We start from the raw sequence: 22,237 nt of genomic DNA on the forward strand, positions 1-22,237 counted from the left end.
ACAGTGTACAATGTACACGGTGTGATTATTTAGAGTTCTCCTAGATAAATAAGGTAGGTCTGATATTTTGCACCTTGTAAGAAAGTCTAATATGCTTATTATATTTTTAAGCACTTTGGCTACTGAATCGTAAAAAAAGATTTACGTCGCATCTCGCGGCGTCCGAGACACCATTTGATTATGCTGGGATCGATTTTTCGAAAAAAATGCCAAACTTTGAAGGTCTGTACCGAGCTCCGGGGTGCTCCAAATATCAATGTTATATATACCAAAAGATGTGCAAGAATCGGGCCTACACGCCAGTGATGTTGAAAATAAGCGCTTCAGTGGCCAAAGTGCCTTAAAAGTTACATTTTGAAAAAATCTTTTACGGGTTAAATCCCATTTAAAATTCAAATGCAAAGCGCCAGCTCCTGTTACATCCAATCAACCTCATATTTGGGATTTGAGCTCAGTATGACCACCGGAACAAACCTCTGAATGCCCGCCAAAATGTAATTTTTGTTACATCCTAATACATATACATAATCTATGCAAATTGCACATATTCTTCTAAATTATCTAATTTGATTCCACTTTGTATAATCTAGACTTTATCAATTAGATCTCTAAGAACAATTTTCGGAACAAGTTCTCATAATAAAATATCATTATTTGTTCGTTACTAGCTGAAATATGCGAATTTCGCTTAGTTACACAATAGGAAGCGTTAACTGAGACATTTTGAATGCTCATATTTATTTTTTAAAGATATTAAATAAAATTTTGATATCAATTTCTTGTCTCAATAAAGCAATGCCGTTAAAAGTAACGATAATTGCGCATAATATAGTTTCATAATTTTCTTAACTTTTTGGCACATTTTTTAAATTTTCAAAAAATAGTAATGAAAAACTCAATTTTATTTTATTCATTTCAATTTATTGTTCTTATAACCATTCAGTTCGCCTGAAAATTTTATATCAAAGTATAAATATTTCAAAAAATATTAGTTTCTGAAGCTTTCACAACTGGGATCTTGTTTATTCGTTGAGCAACAAAAATTACGATATTATGAAATGAAAATTAACTATTATAATTCTGGTTGTTATATCATTTAAAACTTAGGTATCCTGTTCTGCCAAAATCAAATTATATTTTTTTACGGTTTTGTTTACCATGGCCAAATTGGATGAAAATTGAAAAAAATATCAATTGATGTCTCAGAGAGGGTTATTCAAAAAAAATTGGTAAATTTGTTAAAAAGTGTTAACAGTTTAATATCAAGAAAAAAACTTGAGCTAACAAGGGCGTAAGAGGTTTAATATGAACTGAACTACTTTTATTGCTATGAAAATTCTTTTAGACGAAATCATTTATTAAGCTGAATCATAAAAACTACTTCGTATTATGTAGAAGGTGATTTTATGAAAATGATATTTTAGGTGAAAAAGCTGATTTTTAAGGTGAATTCAATGCTTATCTATTTATTCATGAGCTCAAAGAAGTAAGATTTGTTCAAGAAAAACGATTTGCCAACAAATCCATATTTTCTGCATTATTTTGTATTTCATTTTAACGTCGTCTCAATATTATTCTTTATCATATTCTCTCAAACTGTTCACAGAGCCATATTCAATAGCAATGTTATGGTTTTGAAGCATGGATTCATTTTACTCGCCGTCAAAAGACTGTGATTGGACAAAATATCACTGCAAAAAAAATACTAGTAAATTTAGAAATAGTCTATAAATTTAGAATATCAATATATTTTCTTGAAAATGTTTTTCAAGCAGTTAAGGCATTATTTGACCCTCGCACTTAATTTGATCATTTAAGTTGCTATTTTATACAATTTTGTTGAAGAATATTAACCAGAACCAATATAAGAACAATTTTGGATAAATTTAAAATTTACCGTTTCCGGGAATTTTGTAACCCTGGGAAATTGGACGCTTTAGGTAATACTAAATCGCATCAGATTATGTTATTGAGAGCTAGTCAATCTGTTTTCTCCTATTTGATTGCAAAGATAAAGTTCAAAAGCCATACACTGAAATAAAAAAAAGGACGAAATTCCTTTATTTTAGGAATTCTGCCTCCTTTCCTTATTAAGTAATTGTGTTTTTCGGATAACTGAATAAGGATTTTTTTATATGTTATTTTCAAGTTGGGACCATCCATAAACCACGTGGGCACTTTTTTGGGAATCTGTTACCTCCACCACCCTCCCCCCCCCCTCTTGTGGACAATTGTCCATACAAAAAAAAAAACTTTTTTGTATGGATCGAGGACAATCACCATACCCTCCTAAAGTGACCACGTGGTTTATGGATGGTCCCGTTCAAGTCATTCAAGGCATGTTCATGACAAATTTGATAAATATGAATGTACGTGTTTCTATCAATTTCATGTGATTTTTCCATAGATATATACATTAAAATCGATAAAAAATATTCACTTTTATCTTAGACTTTTATCTTAGATTTGTTCTCCGAAACTTACCGTGGATCTGGATACCCTGTTAATATATAATTCTGACTTCTGGATTGAATACGCGAGAGACAGTTTTTATTATCAATTCCAAAATGGATCAAATTTAATTATGTGTAGATAGAGTTATCTTTTTATGATAACATTTTTATTTGTCCACGTTGGGGGATGGTCATTTTCATTATCGAGTACGACGGGACAAAGAAAGGGTTTACGACTAGGTTTAGAGTCAATTTTATGAATTTTCAAAAATTAAGTTTGTGTAAGTTAAGGGCAAAAGTCACTGTTTGTTTACTAAATAATGTTTTCAAACCTATAGGTTCTTGAAATCTTTGACACTTTCTAGCAAGTGTTTAGCCAAGCGAATTACCTTACTAACCGTTAAAGAATTTTGAAATTTTCCTAAAATAAAGGAGAATGGGCGAATTTGGTCCAAGAATGTACACGAACGGAACCAACTTTTTTCGAAAGATCTCGCCGAGACATGAAAAAAAGTCTTCTGGACCAACTCTCTAAACCCTGGGGTTCAAAAGTTACATGCTGTTGAAGTTTGAGCATTTTGAGTAAAAATATACAAAAAATCGGATTTTTGCTATTTCTAAAATCATTTATAAAATCTCTGTTTCATTATGGATTTCGATTTTCTTGACTTCATTCGATGCGTATCAGCAAAAACTATGAATTCTGATATATCTTAGCATGATTAAACATAATTTCACTTGTTTTTATCCGTTTGAACCGTTTTTGCAAGAGGCATCCGATAGAAACAAGTCGAAACTTCAAGGTTTTGAAAACGGATCCGACCCAAACTTCTTCAGTGAGTATGAAAGGCTTCAGTGAAATGTTGTAATAACTTATTGGGATGGTCTGAGTCATCCGAGAACTTCTTGGAGTTAAGACCGGTGAGTCTACCGCCGTAACAAGCAAGAGGTCGACGGTTTTTGACCCCGTAACATACCCGCATAGCTTCAGTCAGTATGGTAGACTGCTTTGTTAATGTGTTGGGATGTCTTTGGTCATCCTAGGACTCCCTGGAGTTATGATCTGTAGGTCTACGGCTGTTACAAGGACTCCCTGGAATGGTCCAGAACATCCCAACATAACAGCAATATAGTCTGCCATACTCACGGAATCTTTGCGGTTATGATGCGCGGTTCAAAAAAAATATCTTAACTCCAGGGAGTCCTAGGATGACCAAAGACATCTTAACACATTAAGGAAGCAGTCTACCATACTGACTGAAGCTATGCGGGTATGTTCCGGGGTCAAACACCGTCGACCTCTTGCTTGTTACGACTGTAGCTCCACAGATCATAACTCCAGGGAGTCCTTGGATGACCCAGGACATCCTAACATATTAGCAAAGTAGTCTACCACACTCACTGAAGCTATGCGGGTATGTTCCGTTGTCAAAACCGGTCGACATTTTGCTTGTTACGGTAGTAGACCCACAGATCTTAACTCCAGGGAGTCCTAGGAGAACCCAGGACACTCCAATACATCAGCATAGTAGTCTACCATACTCACTGAAGCCATGCGGGTATGATCAGTGGTCAAAAACCGCCGACATCTTGCTTGTTACGGCGGTAGACTCGCCGGTCTTAACTCCAAGGAGTTCTCGGATGACTCAGACCATCCCAATAAGTTATTACAACATTGCACTGAAGCCTTCCATACTCACTGAAGCAGTCTGGGTCGGATCCGGTTTCAATACCTTGAAGTTTCGACTTTTTTTCTATGGGATGCCTCTTGTACAAACGGTTCAAACGTATAAAAACAAGAGAAATCATGTTTCAATCATGCTAAGACATATTAGAACTCATAGTTTTTGCTGATACGCGTCGAATGAAGTCAAGATGAGCAAAATCCATAATAAAATGGAGATTTTATAAATGATTTTAGAAATAGCAAAATACGATTTTTGTACATTTTACCCAAAATGCTCAAACTTCAACATCATGTAACTTTTGAACCCGGGGTTTAGAGAGTTGGTCCGGAAGACTTTTTTCATGACTCGGCGAGATCTTTCGGAAAAAGTTGGTCCCGTTCGTGTACATCCTTGGACCAGCTCCCATACAAATTTGCCCATTCTCCTTTGCGGGAAGGTGCGTACATTTTGAATGCAAAAAAATCAAAAACATAAAATAACTTTTATTTCTGATAATGCGGAATCGACGTAACACCTTATAATCTAGCCCTCTTAAACCTTGCAGTTTCGGCAACGGGTTCACAGGCGTGTATCGTTCTTTTGCGACAAGACTTTTTTAATTTCTAATAATATTGATTCAAAATCACAGAAAAAATATCAGCAGAAATCGTACCAAAAATAAAATTTATGCAAAAATAGTAATCTTTAATCCTCAAAATTAAACTTACGTTATATAAGTACTACTTTGTTAAAATAGGTAAATTTACCATATTTTATTTTTAATTTAATCTACGCTTTGTTTAACCATCAAGAACCATGTGTATGCTTAGGTACTTTAGGATTTTGTTTTATTTTGAAAGTTTAAAAATACGTTTCCACTATAAGCGCCTCACATACCAGTTAGTGACTGTCAGCGCCCTAAAGTTAATGTATGCACTGTAGGCGCCCTCAGCCAAATGCGCATCTACCTAGCTCAAGCCCATCAAACACACCCCTGGGTTTTAGTTTGGGGAACGGGTTGAGAGTTCCTCGGGGAGTGAGGTGTGTCATAAAGTAGCAGGAATAAAATATTTAATTTGCATAATATGAGTTCGATGGGTCAAAATGTTTAGAGTGTGTTGGAACAAGATTCAGTTGTTTTTTTTTTAAATTTCATAAAGATTTTAATTAAAGGAGTTGTCTGACTTTTATACACTTTTCGAAGCATTGTGTATGATTCATAACCCCTAACTACAGAAATTCATTGTTGAAAGGTTATGCTTTTCCCGTGTTCAGGGGATAATTTTTAGCAAGAATTTACATATCCATTTTTTCAGTGTCTTTATAAGTATATTGATTTTATAAGTAATTTTCAAAATATTTCGCAGCAAAGTGTGCATCTGGGACATCAAAACAATTGTGCATTTCCCTTTTTACATAAAAAGTAGGAGATATTGATTAAAACAGGGCCAAAGATGAACCCAGAAAAATATGTTTTTTCAAAACATTTTCAAAGTCATATGAAGTTAGTAAAATCATCAAAGCTGATGGTTTTCAGAACAGTTAAAAGTTCTTCTTCACATTATTTTAAGGATTACAGAAATTGATTATAAATGGATTTCTGATGAATTTTTAGATCGATGTCAGCCTACAGGTTGAGTTGGATCTTAGAGCAAGTTGGCCCAGATCTCAATATTTAAATTTTCTTTTTTTCCCGTTTTTCCGAGGTCAAAAGGAATCTTCCCTGAAAGTTTTTATATCAAATTCCAATGTTTTTCAATCTGACCTGACTATTGCATTTTTTTTTTTTTTTTTTGATATTTTCATTTCTCAGGATAAAAGAAAAAATTAACTGTCTAAAAAACTAGACAGAATGTTTGCTTTTTTTCAATGATTTATTTAAAATAAATAATTATTTATTAAATAAATATCAATGTTTTAATAGTCCTATAAAACTATGATCTATAAAAGTTTGTATTTATTAAAGGAAATATAGAAAACTTTTTTTTTCAAAATTTCATCTAATGATCTAATGATGATTTCATCTAATGATATAAATTTAAATTTAAAAAACGAATTATTTTAATTGATTACGGAGTTCATTGATTTCAAATAGGTATAAATCATATTTTTGTGTACATTTTCGTACTTTGATTCTAACAATTGGCACGCAAATTTATGAAAAAAGACTAGCATCATATTAAACATTTACATAAAAAAAATAAAATAAAAAGTTCATTAGGAAAATATGTCATACGATACTCAACAGATAGAAAAAAAATAGTTATTTGAATCTACTAGACAATATCGAGTTATTCATTAAGGATATAAAAAATAATATTAAAATGGAGAAAAAAACATATTTAATTGATTTAAGAAATTTTAATTTAAGAAATGTTGATATCTCAGCAACTAATGTTCCGATTTTCAATGTTAAAATATAAAACATTTGTGAAATTATCTGACCGTTTCGAAAAAAAAAATTATTTATTTTTCATTCAAGACCAATATTTAGATTTTTTTTTTAAATCTTTATTGTTCAAAAATTCATTACTCGGTCAAAGATTTTTTGGCCATTCCAGAAATTTCTGGAAAGTTGGCATTTTATGTCCCTTAAAACACATCAAAAAATAAAAATTAAAAATAGTGTATTCTGAAAATCAAGTTTTGGTGACAAAAAGTTAAATTAAAAATCACAAAAAAAATTTACCGTGTATCATACTTTTTCAGCGTAGTCTTTATCCATACCTAAAACTTTGTCGAAGACACCAAATCGATCAATAAATTCCTTCCAAAGATACAGATTTTCGAATTTTCATATGTCATTTTTGTATGGACAGCTGCCAAATTTGTATGGAAAATTATATATGCAAAATGGCTTCTTTGAAATCAAATTTTGACCACCATTTTGAAAGTCAAATCTTTTTTAAAAGTTATGTTTGGATGCATTATTTTTAGTTTATTTGATTGAGGAGTTGAGGAAGATTTTACTGGTGCTTTAAATAATTCTCTTGTTCGTCAATTAGGCCGATAAGATGATATCAAATGAAGGAAAAAATATAAATAATTCATCAAAGAACAAGTCCTCAAATCAGTGTCCCCACAAAACATTTTTTTATTTTCCTGTGAAAGGCTTACAAAACTTTACGACAAGTGGCAATTGATAGTCCGTCCCACCACCCTTTAGAAGAAAAGCCAAGCTAAAGTTACGATTAGTCCACGCAAAGAAAAAAAAGTTAACCCTTCCCCAGAGTCCACTCCACCCGCAGGCAGGACACCCTTCGGAACCCCTCGAGGGAGCTTCCGGTTGTTCGCGCTGTCAGTTCGAATTAGCGCCGAAAATTACCTTTTGACGAGTGGCTTCCTCTAATTAAATAGAGATTTTTCCTCGCCAAAGTTCACACCCCTTTCTCACGCGAGACGACCAAGACGAAACAAGAGGGGACAAAAAAAACAACTGTCCAAAGAAAAACGGGGGGAAAAAGGTTTTCCGCGTTTACAGCGTGTTCCAAGTTCTGACGAAGGAAGAAAAGGGGTTTTCTTTAGGACATTCACAAGACAAACTTGCTGCTCGGGGATTTGCCTTAACGCAAGTTTGAAGACTCTCCTTGTCCGCTAGTTAAACGCTAATAAAAGTCGCGTTTTATGAATTTAATATTCCGCCCTGGTGCAGGATTATGCTGAGGGTAGTGAAAGAGTTTTGCCTGAAGTGGCCACTTCGTGCCCGGAAGGGAGCGGCGTGATTTTCTTTTTCATGGGGTAATCAACGTGAATAAGAAAGTTTGTGCAGCGAATAAAGCAATTCATTTTTCACTAACGGCAAACTTGGGGACAGTTTCGAGCTGCAGGTTAGTTTCAGCATACTTTTTTTATGAATTTGTTAAAAAAAACAAGTCTTCTATTTATATTTGGGAATTCAGCATATTTCTCTTGCTTATTTTGGCAATTACATAAACATTTTAGGAAAATATATTAAATATATTTATTAACTCAGGAATTCTGAAAATTTGATAAGGAGGTTCTTTCATAAAAGATAACTGTTACATCTACAGAACTGTATTTATTTAATTAATCAAAGGTCTCAGCGTACAGTAATAGATCATCTCCACGACACTTATCGCGGTCACACCCAAGAACAACGCCAGCAATCCCCCGGAATGTGATACAAAATCAATCAACCCGTACCGAATCGTTCTGGTTGTCGCGTAAAAGTGATCCTCTCCATATCTTATCGTTACATCGGTAAAATTCCCTCCATCCAACATCTCCTTCCTAGTCACTTCACTACCATAACTCACATAATTACACGCCGGCAAGCAATTACAGGTTTTCACAAAGTACTGCGACAGCGGAAATTGCTCCGTCCGAGCTAGGATTATAGCTTCTTTATCAAGTTGATCATCCGACTGGTAGCTGTTGTTGCACAGTTTGGCGTTGGAATCCCTTGGCATGTACGCCAGAACGCACTTTTTCTTCTGCAGAAAGAAGTTGGTCCGACATTCTAGCTCACAGTTGTCTTTGGTGTAGGTCCGGAAGAATCGCAGGTAACGTTTGCCCTCGAAATAACACTTGGTGCTGCAAGAAGGGGGTCGTTACGAGGGTTAGTCGGGAATGTTAGTGTCTTACCTTTTCGACGGATAGTAACTCATATAAGGGCATGCATTCAATGCAGTGGGTTTGATGGTAACGTCCACGACTTCTGAGGATCTGACTTGTACACCATTCTTGCCTTTTCCTGGGAAATCCGCAGGATTATGCAAGAATATCGTAACTTGAGCAGAATCGCCGCATTCGTCATCCTGGAAAGTCTCGTTGAACTTCAGCTTCAGCTTGAGGTGGTATCTTCCTGAGAGGTCGACCGCAGGTCGAGGATAATACTTCAGAAACACTCCGTAATTGGCGTAACCACTTTGGAGACTCCAGTTCTCCTTTGACTTTGTGGCGTTCGAAAGGATCAAGTCTGGAGCAATGCTGTAGAGAGATTTTGAACTATATATTTCGCATTTCAAGAGCAACTTTTAATACTAACACATCCCGGTTGAACAATTCATCAGCCGCCACGTTGTTAAAGCTGTAGCACACTCCATTCTCAGTTCGAGTCTCCGTGAACAGCGACTTGCAGATGTCGCACTGGTGATGCCAACACACTTGTTCGCAGAACCGGTCCAGCGCCACAATCCGGGACAAGCACTGTGCTCGTTGATCCTCCCGCAAGCCGCTGCTCAACTGACCACAGATGGTCACAGCCGGAAAGGGAATGCTCCAAATCGGCGAAGGTTCTTCGTTCGGGACTTTAATTGCCAGCTGATACGAAATCCGTTTCCAACAAATCATCAGAAAGAATACACAAAACACACTGCCCGTTACGAGGATCGTCAACCAGAACAATCGTTCGATCAGCTTAAGCTCACTGCTGAACACATATTTGATGCCAAAGAACGATGTATTCCTTAGATATTCCCGGAAAAAGCTCTCCTTCTGTTCCGTAACTACATCGTCTTCTTCAAGATTCAAATGATCTACACCATTCTCCTGAGTTACGACCCGTTTTGCAGCATCGCTTTTCGTGTCCGACTCGTCCATTTCCGGTCCGAAGAGTTCCAACTCCACAGCTGAAATACCGCAACTATTCCAACAGTCAGCATTTTTATATATTAATTTTCGGGGACTATCTTAACGTTAATCCACTTTCCAAAGGGTTATCGAGAGGCCCCACGGTTTGATGAATGGTAATTGAGTGCGTCATGCCTGTTAATTACTCATCCGGGCCAAAATTAGGGGACGCCAATTTTGTGGGCGATGGGACAGTTGTTTGATAAGCATCGAGGGTTTTTTTTTTGTTTTGGTCGACGTCGTAAAGGACACCGTGGGTGGGATAGATATGCAAATGAGCGGTCTACGAGCATCGCCGGTATCGTTTAGTCACACCTTCCGGCCTTGGACGAGGCGCTAATTTATTCCACTTTGATGACTCGTGCTAGGCCTACCCACGTAATAAGTTAATTAATTTTTGGTGAGCAGTATTTCACACCTCTGCGTGTAATTGTTTCTTTTTTTGAGTTTAAATTTATAGACTTTTCACATATATTCAAAATCTGAAAACCGAATTACGTCAAAAAGGCAATGCATTTCCATAAACCTCTAATGCGGTAACACGTTCATCTCAATACCAAAGGAAAACCCACATAAATATTCACTTCCGGATGAAGAAACCCCACCCCATTGCTTCCAAGAAACTACCAAATCAGCATATGAGTGTGCTACTTTGAATATGTACGCAAATATACATAACCACAAAGATGGAACAACCCGAAAATATCTTCCAAGACGACACACCGACGACCGTCGCCTCAACCCAACACTCTCTCCCATAGTATAGTATGATGAGGACGATGATGATGACGACGACGACGCCGGCGATGGTTCGTTGAAGGGATCGTTGTGGGATTTTCAAATCTCAACAGGTTCCTGCACTTAAGGGTATTTTCGCATTTTCCGATCACCCATCAGCAGCTTCTCCGGACCCTTCTCCCCGAATCACGGAATAGGTTTTCTTAAGGAAGTCTTCAGGTATGTGGGTGGGAAGCTGAAGCGAGAGGAAATCTTGAATAAATATTTTTACAATCGAACCCCTTTCTCTGCTGGAAATGTGCAGTGGGGAAGTTGACATTGTTGCGAAAACCCGAACATGTCACACAGAAGCGTAAAGATGCCTGGAAAGTGCCACTTTGGCACTGATTCAAATTCAAGGCATTTTCACTTACAAGGCAATTTCTCAGAAGAAAAGCAAAAATTTTTCCAATGTATTTTTTTTATTTTTTTTATGAAACTGTATGACAAAGAAGAAATTTTGCATCATTAGTTTGTCCATACAAGTCTTCATGCAGTTTAGGCAGCTGTCCATACAAAAAGGCTATTAAAATATTCAAAAATATGTGTCTTGAGAAAGAAATTTCTGATCAATTTGATTTCTTTGGCAATGTTCTAGATATTGCTTAGAATGTCTCGGAATAAAATAGTTACACTCTAAAAAAAATACCATATCACCAAAATACTCGCGATGCGCAAAATATCTATTTTTGAAAAATCTCGCCTTTGGATATGTTTAAAATCAAAAAAATCCTTTGATCTGCGACACAAGTTGATCTACATAAATTTGGAAGTAAATTTTTAGAAAAAAATCATATTTTTTTGTAAATAGTGGAAAAAGTTAAAATACGTTTTTGACTAAAAGTAATTTACATAAAATTTAATATCATGTACCGTTTCCTTAAAAAAAAACATTTTCAAAATTTTCAAATCAACCCTGAAGGCCCCAAAACACTAACCATATCAAATAATAGGGCTGATTTGAAACTATCCTTGCTTGAATATATTTTAAAGCAAATTTGTAAGAATCTATCCGATCTTTATGAAAAAAAAAAACAAATTCTCAGAGACAGTGAAGCTAAGTCATGAATTCTACAGAAAAAAAAGTAACGCTTTTAACCAAAAAATATTGTTAAAACGGTGCAAACTTCATTTTATTAACGCTTTGATTGATCTAAAAGTTCCTAATGATAATTTGAAGTTATTTTAAACGTTTTTTTTTGTTTTTTTTTGGCATTGGCATATTATATGGCAACATTAAGTTATTTCTTGAATATTTTATTTAGAGCAGGGGTGCTCAAAATTTTAAAATGACGGGCCTAATTTAAAGCTCACATGAGCTTGCTGGCCAAATGTGCAACAAAAAAATATTTGAAAAATTAAATTAGATTTTTACAATCATAAAACTGAGGATTTCATTTATCACCTGATGTTTTTTTTATTTCACGTATTTTTTTTTTAATTTTGTCATTGAAATATTTGAGAACAAAAAATTAAATTATACCCACAGTTTTGTTCTAAAAAGCTTTGTTTCAATTGGTTCAAATTTATTAAAAATCAACAAAATCTAATTGCTCAAGATGTTTAAATGCCATTGCTGAACAAAATCGTAATTTAACAAATGTAATGAAAATGAAAAAAGGTATTTTCATTGAATTTTAAATTATAATTAAAAATAATATTTTAAAAAGGGGTGACACCAACTTCAAGTTAGCAACTTTTGTCTGCCTGAATCAGATATTTGGCAATTAGATTCATAATCCCAATTTCATGAGTTCGGTTCTCGAGGTAAATGCAAAACAAGTTTGGGATAAAAACTTTGAAAATAATATGGAATTCCAATATTTTTAGCTATTTTTACAGTTTCCTACTTTAATCAAATTTGAATGCTTTATCGCTCAAATAAAAAAATCTTTGATGAAATTTCGGACAAAAAACAATTTTCAATTACATTTTCACTTTTGGAATGAATAAACCAATTCTTTTATTTTAACAAAATATAAAAAAGGTTAAAAAGGCTGAAACTAAACTATACTTTTTTTGAAAAATGAAATCAATTTACAGACAACAAGGGCCAATTTGCATGATCTTTCAAAATGGGTTCGTGGGCCACAAAAAATCATCTCGCGGGCCTCGTTTGGCCCGCGGGCCATACTTTGGTCACCCCTGATTTAGAGGAAGGTACCATATATTGGGGTGACATTGATAGGTTGAAGATTTTTTTGCAAAACAAAAAACACGAACGGAATGGTATGAAACTCTACTGGCTTTGTAGAGAAGAACCTTAAGAAGTAGTTTTTAACATAATTTAAAAAGTTTGCATAGGCAGTTAACAATAATCAGGATATCATTGAAAATAGTATCATGTGAATACTCTCAAAGTGTCATGTTTTTCTCAATCAAAAAAAAATTTAATATAAAATGGACAGCATTATCGATTTTTTTTGTAAATTTTACGCTAAGAACGCTTAAAATTAACTTCTAAGTTACGAGTTTTTAGTGTTATTGAACCAGAATTCAATAAAAAAAAAAGCTAAAAATGTACAGATATTTCTCGTACACATTAAAAAATGTGTAAATTCTAAAGGTGTAAATTGGATGGTTGAATTATACCTCTTTTATGATAAAATTTTACCTCAGTTGAGACTATGAATGTGGCATTACATCAGAAAAGTAGTAAATTTACACAATTTTAGAGGTAAAGGGTACACATTTTTTTTCTGACATTCCCAGATATAATGTTACCATGATTTTTTACTGTGTAGAACAACACAATTTTCAGCTAATTTTAAGATTTTTGAAAAGTATTGAATAGAAAAACATTTCAAATTAAGAAAATTATTGGGTGGAAAGTTTGACTTGTTTAATGTGACAGTCAAAATCACAATGTGTTTAACGGTGCACATCAACCAGATTTCTGATTCACACATTTTAGTTTCTTCAAAAATACATGATCCGAAGAAATACAATTTACATGTTTTACAACAACTTATTATTCAGCAGTGGTTTAAACCACGTAAAGAAAAGATACATTACCCCAAAAATGTTTAAAATCCCACAACTACAAGCATAACTCACGCGTTGGGTCTGCATAAATCACTGAAACGGCGAGATAAATCTTATTTAGAGAAAACAGTCATTAGCAGCACGGCAATAAAAATGTGTTTTAATTACCCACTGTTCTACTCTTTCAGAACAGACAGAGAACAACCCTTTCGTTCCGTAATTAATGTTAACTTTCAGGATTCGCTCTGGCATATATATTCAAAACGACCAAAAAATCCGTCGGCGACGACGACGACCGCCATATGAGAAGATAATCATCTTCTTAATAAATATCTCGTATATATGCAAGAAAATGGCTTTTCGGGGTTAATAATTTAATGTGCGTGTGGCCTTTGGCAAATACAGAGTGGCAATCTTCACCGGCTGACATCATTAATATAAATTATCCTCCTGGTGAGAATTTTCCCGGGACCCTTAAAGAGACCACATTTGCCTACAACCAACAGTGCCAGTGTATAGTCATGTGGAAATAGGTGTGCCCAAAACCCTTTCGAGTGGATAAACATGTGGTTTGTTTGGTGTTGTGCCTTCGGGGCTGTTTTCACAGCTCATTTACACTTCGGAAAAGCAAGTTCGTGGCATAAATTTTCATTATTTGTAGTTACAGAAAACGGAAATTTGCGAATAAAAAAATCTACAAAATTTGAAATTTAGTGTTCTTACAGTAGCTCTTCAGATCCATTTATCTATGTCACCTATTTGTTCAGCCCGATCTCGTTCGCTTTAATTACAATCACGTACCCGTTCGAAGGGATGATTGGAAGGGTGCGGCGCAGGGAAAGTATCACATTGAGTGAGAAAAATGAAGTCGACTCTCATTCACAAAACCACCACCCCCCGGAAAATGGCGGCGCGGAGGAAAGCAAATTGCAAAGAAATTTCCCACCGGAATTTCGTTCAGCTTCGAGATTTGATGGAATTGTGCGAAGGTGTGGAAAGCTGGGCCTGACCGCAAAGAAATTAAACGACTCCGGGATGATGATGATGATGATGCTGTCGAACTTGGTGGTGTTGAGGGAGCCAGAGTCGGGTGGAATAAAATAAAACCAAATTGCATTTACTTTGGCCCTAAGGTTTTCTGCGAGCAAAGGGTTCGGGACCGGATTGGATTGCGGTAATCAAACTTATCATTTTGGCAGGGTGGGATTGACTGGTGGAAAAATGGAAGACGATGGCACCAGAAGGAAACCAATTTTCCTGTGAAGGACGGTCAGAAAAATTTGCGAATGACGAAGGAGGAGACGATGCTAATCATGCGAGATGTCGGGTTTGATTAATGGGAGTAGTGACGGAATTATTGATGATTTTAATGGAATTGTACAGAAAGTCTGAGGGATCATGCCATGGTTTAATTTCTTCTATATTTTTAAAAGAGAAATCAATATCTTTTGAATATAGTTCACTTAAATGAAATATTTGAAGCGGAATGGATCGTCAAGTTGGTTGCAACAATCATTTTTTTACAATTTTTTTCCATATCTTCTGAAATCAAAAATATCAATGGGCAGCCTCCACAATTTGTATGGGAGAAATAAATTATGCAAAAAGGCTTATTTTTTTATTACAAATGATAACGATCGACATAGGTTCATATTAATAAAACAAAATCATATTTTTATTGTGAATAGCTATACCTAACAAAAGAATAAAATTATTTTCATTATTATTTTTGGTTTCGGTGTTATTGCCAAATAAGGTTATAATTATTTTTTATAAACAATTCAAAATATTTGTATTTTTTTGATTTGGCTTAAACTTTGTGGGAGCCTTCCCTATGACCAAAGAAGCTATTTTGTGTCACTGGTTCACCCATACAATGCTCCATACAATTTTGGCTGCAATCCATCCAAAATAGTACGTTAATATTCAAATAGCTGTAACTTTTGAGTGAATTTTCTGATCAACTTGGTGTTTTCGGCAAAGTTGTAGGAATTGTTAAGGACTTTTGAGAAAAAATGGGTACACGGAAAAAAATGCCGATTTTTTATAATTTTTTTTTCACAAAAACTCAATTTCCCAAAATATTTTTTTGATTTTCGAGATATTTTTATATGTTTTAGGGGAAAAAAATCCGCAACTTTTGAGCCATAGAGAAGTATGGTCAAAAAATCTGCCGCCGAGTTATACAATTTCGAAAAAATTGTGATTTTTGAAAAAATTCGAAATTTTATACAAAATTTTAATGTAAAATTTGATTTGCAACCGAAAAGTACTTTACAGATTTTTTTATAAAGAGCTCCGTTTTCAAGATAAAGCCACCAAAAGTTTGATTTTAGCAAAATATTTGCAGTTTTTCGTTTTTTTTTTAAATTGTTGTTTTTGAAGAGCAAATTTTATGAGCTGTTCTTTCGCAAAAATGAAATCGTGATTTTTTAATTGTTTTTTTGGTTCAATTCCTCATACAAATTTTAGTGCTTTTCAAACAAACTAGCAATGCATAAATTCGAAAAAATATTTTGGATTAAATCTAAGTTTCAGTGAGAAAAATTGATACATATTTACAATAGACCCTAATTTTAAATAAACTTTATGATGTTTTTAACAAAGAAGTCATGATAAACAATTTGATAAAGTAGGAGACAACCTTTCGATTCTTGTCTCTTTCCATATTTTTTAAGTGGATAAGTTATTCAATTAAAGAGTTTATTAGGCATTTATTAGTTAGGCCAGGTGGGTCTCGTGGCGCAAGGGTAGCGGCTTCGGCTGCCGATCCCGATGATGCTATGAGACGCGGGTTCGATTCCCGCCTTATCCACTGAGCTTCTATCGGATGGTGAAGTAAAACGTCGGTCCCGGTTTCTCCTGTCTCGTCAGAGGCGCTGGAGCAGAAATCCCACGTTAGAGGAAGGCCATGCCCCGGGGGGCGTAGTGCCAATAGTTTCGTTTTTTTAGTTAGGCCAAATTAGCTTTTTTGTTAGATTTGTTGTTAAATAAATTTAAAAATGGCTTGTATGATAATAAAGAATGGGTTTGCAGTGATCAAATCAATAATTTTAGAAATAAAAAATACCAAAATGCTATTTATACTTATAATTCTAAAATTAATTTTCAAAAGGTCCTATCTGCATAAAAAAAACTAATAGCACATAAGCTGTTTTGAAAATTTACTGCAGAATTGATCGGTTGATTTATATTTTCTACGATTATGAAAACCTGATAAATTTGTAACCTAAATGAATCTTATTCCTTCAACGCTTTTTAACGGAAATATTCTACTAAGCATGTCTCCCTTCATTCCGGTCACGTTCCAAACCAAACGATTCGTTAGCAAACACATCGCTCCATCCGGTCTCAAGAAAGCAAGAATCGCAATCACAACCCCCGTAATTAGCAGAAACACGATCCTCGTATGATGATGGTGCGAAATAAAACAAGGGTTGTACGACAGTGATTACACAAGACAAGATGAAACCATCCGACATAACCATTAGTCCGGGGGAAAAGCGCAATTGTAATGATGTGAGAAGTAATGGCAGGACTCACTCACTATCAGAGCAACTTCCTTTCTTTGCTCCTTTCTTCTGGTGTCCCGTGTTTTACTTATATGGTCCAATCCAAACAACTGTGATTTCTTTCTTCAGGACCTTCCGGGGCGGCCAAAAAAGGGGAAAAGTCTTTCCGAGGGCAAGATAGTGGTGAAAGGAAAGTAAATAAAAATAAAATAAAATGAGCTTCTTTTACGTTTGAGGAAGGCGGAAAATTATCAACTCCCAGCGGGAAAATCAAAGTAGGGACGGTCTGGGGGTTAGTTTGGAAGATTGCAGATTTTTTTTTGGCTGTTTAAGCCGTTGTAAAAAATACACAAAGGATCATTTGGTTCAAACACCTCTTTCCGCGCACAAAAGTTATGCAAATTATCGATTATTCGCACAAATGACCCAAATTCAACAAAACCCTCCATCCCCCGCAACAGCAGCAATAACAATCAGGCATGAAATGTGTAATTTAATCACCGAAATTGACAATACCTCGTCCCCGTTGTCAATTATTAATCAGCAAACAACATTGGTAAACCGTGCAATTTTCATCATTTGTAGAGATGATTCCGGCGGTGTCGTTGGTGGGTAAGAGCATAATTGCCGCCAAAAGAAGCAAAGCAGGGGGAACCCTCGACCTCGAGTTCATATTTTGCTCAATATCGCAAAACGACCGGGCGGTTCGATTCGAATAATTGAATTAATATTCAAATGCGAACATTTTCCGAGCGCCGAAGAAGACATTGACGAAGTTCGTGTAACGGTTTGCTAATGCTGCTGCTGAGACAAGCCCTTGGAACGGCACTGACGGCAGGTCCACGGAATATGCACTGAATAAATAATGCTCGCGTAGATATAAATTCTGTTGAGATGAAGGTTGCACTTTGTCACAGGTTCGTTTGCCGTCCCCATAATTTGGAAGTGGTGCAATTTTCCGTTCAATTGAGTTCAGGCCGATTGAAAGTCAACCTTCCGCAGACGATTATCGGTTACATGCTTGCAAATTTCTGGACGGGTGCGTTGAGTGGTTGATTGGTTTAGGAAAAGATTTGGATATTTGAACAAAAAAATTGAACAAAAAAATTTTCAAAAACCGATAGTGAGAATCGATTCAATGGGAAATTGGACGAACTTTTCGGTAAAAATATTTACGAGACTGAAAAATCAAGTCTGTCACATAGAAATTGCAAAAAACCATCAAAAAACCTATTTTTTCAACATTTTTATTTTTAAAACCGCTGTAACATTGCAAGGATTGGACTTAGGACAGTAGTTAATATGGAGACTTTTATGTACAATTGTCTGGAGAGTCGATTCTCACTATCGGTTTTTGAAAATTTTGACGTTTAGAGCACTTTTCAAAAAAACAGTTTCAGTAAATGATTTTTGTATTTTTTTGGGTGAGTTGCTCCATCCTGAATTTTTCTTGAGCCTTTTTGTAACAGCCTGGCTATCTTCACAAAAATTTTGAACGAAAAAAAATCGTGGGCTCCCCCTCAAATTTGACTTTTAAACTTAAAAATCGAAAAATCTCGTTAAAGTAGAGTGTTTTTTTCTTTCAGTGTATTTTTTTCGGAAAGCCCGTCCAATTTCCTACAAGTTTGTCTTTGACCACTTTTTGATACGATGCAACGGCTTCGAGATACAGCAATATTTAAATTACGAAATACAAAAATATTTAAAACACTTACGCCCTTCTCAAATGTCATTATCGAGTGGAACTGGCTCCATATACACAAAAATGGCTTATATATGCCTAGGATAACATGTCTACAAAGTTTCATTGAAATCGGAGAGGGTCGGGTACAACCGATTCCCTATTTGGCATGGAATTGCTCTATGTTTGATTATTACAATATAAATTGAAAGCAAAGTATTTCGAGTTAAATTAAATAGTTAACGGAAAATGTTTTCCATCATTTCTAATTGCACTTTGTTACCTTTTGTAAATTGCCATTTTTACGAGCAAACTTATAAAAAATTGGAAATTTTTAAAATATTAAAAAATCATGAAACAAAATTGAAAAAATACCATCTGGGTTATACAGATTTAAAAATTACATTAAATTTCACAAAAAACAACATCGACGTTCTCTTAAAAATGAAAGTTTCTTTGGCACCAAAATTCCAACTCATCACCATTTCGATCTGCAAATTATGGAAACAAAATGAAAATCACAGGGATCGGGCAACTTCTTCCGATTTCGTCTGAGTTGGCAAAGAATTACTCTACTATAGTTTTAATTTCCACACAAAATTTTGTGATTTTCCTTATTTTAATTTGTTTAAAGGACACACATTTACATCTTTTGCTTCACAGTACATGATGATAAAAATGAAAAAATATGCTTAATAAGGCCGAAGATTTTTGTTTAATAGAGAAATTACTTTTTTCAGCTTTTTGAAAAGGATTTAAGGCCACCATCAGTTATTTTTTTTTAAATTAGGCTGATGCAAATATTTTTCAAAGTTTTTGTCCCTCGGCTCAAAAAAATAAAAATAAATAACAAGCCTTAGGCTCGACATATGAATGAAATTAAGTGTTTTAAAATGCATTTTACACTAGTTCAGTTGTTCATCAGTTTAAAAAATTAAAGATTTGTCGAAAACAAAAAAAAAATAGCGAAAGAAACACTTTTTGCGATACTGAAATTCAAAAAGTTTAAAAAATTCTGAAGATTTTTGAATAAACCTAATTATGTTAAATATGTTCATAACGCAGGGGAATGCATTTTAAATTGATTTCAGCTGATTGCACTTGAATTTCCATTAACAGTTTGAAGTTGGAATATTGATGCCTCATTGTCAATTGATCTTTACTCTATTTTTCTTGCATTTAATCCTCCAAGACCCAACCCTGCCTATAGATGGGTGTCGATCTAGAAAATCGCTAAAAATCCTATAGTTGTTTAATCAATTTTGAATCTTCAAAAAGCAGTGGAGAATAGTGCTATAAGAAAAAAAAATTAACCCCTTAATGCACACCAATTTATTTAGTTTACGCTTATAGTTTCAAAATGTAAAAAATAAATTTTCATTTTATCAACATCGTGTTTCCCGGATAATTTTACATAGAAATCAATGAAAACTTCAAACTAAAATAAACCAAGTTATATCAGAAAGAAAAAAAATGTGATTATTTTTGAACCAAACTGCCAGAATCTCTTAGACAAATCCGAAGCCATTTTACTCTCTAAACTGTAACAGAATGTATCAAATTCAAAATCTACTAAACCCACCTCAACCAAAAGGACAACCACTTCTCCAACCACAAGTTAGGTAAGCATTCAACAGTCAAGTCACACTGGTCAGCCTTCCCAAAGCTGCAAATACAAACCAATATCCGATCGAATCACAAGCCCAAAGCCCAAACACACATCGGCTAGCCACGGATGACAGAGCCTTACAATGCACGCAGTAATTAAGACTGACTTGTTCCAACATCCACCAACAACACATCCGAGTCGGGTCCATCTATTCTGGTTTTGTGACCAGAGTAGAAACCACACAAAGCAAGTGGAGTTTGGTTGGCTTGATGTTAATAAATTTAAACTACCCCTGAACCAACCCCTAATGACAACCCTTTCTCCTGCGCCACACGAAATGCAATGATGCTGAAATGACCTGCTGGGGAAGGGTGAGTCGAATCGGTTTGCATTTGCATTGCCACATAATGATGTGTGGTTGTGTGTGTTTTAAATCTTGCACCAAAAGTGGCGAATAATTTATGCCCTTGGTAATGCAATAATCGGCTCCCGAGCTTGTGGAATATATCACCCACGCCGTGACAACTCTATTGACAGTTGACATCGTAATTGACGTGAACAAATGTTGTCCACTAATCGATCCAATTGTTGGCGCGATTGAGGGAACAAGAGATTGTCGCAATATTAAAGAGTTATTTTTGCATGTTGCACAATTAAATTTCAACATTCAAGCAAATCAAGACATCACCAAAACATCTACCGCTCAATTCCCAACCCAATTTAAAAAAAAATTTCGCATTCTTCCGAATTCCAGCGCACTAAATGAAGCAAATAACGGAACCCCTAGAAACTCCAGCCCAGTGATGGTTGGTTAGTTCCAAATCTAGTCTCGAAACCGCAAACGTTGCGGGAAATCACGCTCATCAAGTGCCGGGGTTAATCCAATTCGCGAAATGATTCAATTATTGCGGTTCCTCGGTCTCTCTAGCCCAGCCACACAGACTGATTGTACCAGTGCATTGTGGAAAAGGCGGAAAATTCAAATCAAGAGTGAATGCCACTTTCCCTCGGTCGTTACCATCACACTATAGTTTCCGCCCCTAGAAGTTTAGTCGGAATCTTGTCACTCACGAGTGGTAGATTTAAAACCATACTGAAATTTGGATTTGTTTGTTAAAATTACAATTCTGGAAACGCCCTCCCTTTTCAAAAGTTCCCCCAATATGCAGGGATAAAAAAACAATTATTTCTAAAAAAAATATTGACAATCTTAAACAATTGAATCTAAACTATTAAAAATAAAAAAAATTAAATCACATTCTGTCACTTAAAATTGGCACATAAAATTTCAGAAAGAACAGAAAATCTGTGACCAAGAAAATAAAGAGATTTTTCTAATTTTTTTATTTATTATTTTTAAATAATTTTAATCAAATTTGCATTCATATAATACTAGATTTTATGTACAGATGGACCAACATGAGAAATACTAAAAATGAAAAATTGCGTGATTTTTCGGCGCCTAGAAGCTAAAACATTTTTTTAAATTGGTAAATTTTTGACTTAGGCGCGTCTACAAAATTGGATATAACTTTGCAAAACTTTAACAAACCCTTGATGTTTAGGGGTGTTTTGGAAAGGAAATGAGCAGAGCTTTCGAATGCACTTGTCAGAAAAATACCGTTCCATACATTTTTTAGCCACAAAACACCAATGTATTTTTAAAAGTCATTTTGAAGGCCGGCGCCCCGCTTTATCGAAAAACTGACAAATCCATTCGAAAGCTGAGACGATTTCACATAAAGGACCAATAAATCTAAGGTGTATGTTCCTCCTATCTTTTTTAATCTAATTTTGATTCAGCGAGCACAGCACTCAGTTCGCATTTCGGGCGCCCAAAATGTTGCAATTTGCTTGCCCCATTTTAAGGTTTTGTCAAAAAATATAGGTGCTCACTTTTTAAATGATAGTTTATTGTCCAAGGATCAAAATGCACTTTCGATAATTGACCAATATTGACC

The 22,237-nt window shown here is 35.0% G+C and overlaps 1 protein-coding gene across 1 annotated transcript; it reads right to left on the reverse strand.

Moving 5' to 3' along the window:
• Positions 1-650: 650 nt before the first annotated feature.
• LOC6042367 (pickpocket protein 28) lies at positions 651-9,682 on the reverse strand. Its single transcript, XM_038257070.1, has 4 exons — positions 9,129-9,682; positions 8,726-9,070; positions 8,398-8,674; positions 651-668 (listed from the first exon to the last, which is right to left on the reverse strand). The coding sequence occupies exons 1-4, from the start codon at positions 9,680-9,682 to the stop codon at positions 651-653; spliced, it is 1,194 nt and encodes a 397-aa protein (XP_038112998.1).
• Positions 9,683-22,237: the final 12,555 nt, after the last annotated feature.

Source organism: Culex quinquefasciatus, chromosome 2 (genome assembly GCF_015732765.1).
Source record: "Culex quinquefasciatus strain JHB chromosome 2, VPISU_Cqui_1.0_pri_paternal, whole genome shotgun sequence".
NCBI lineage: Eukaryota > Metazoa > Arthropoda > Insecta > Diptera > Culicidae > Culex > Culex quinquefasciatus.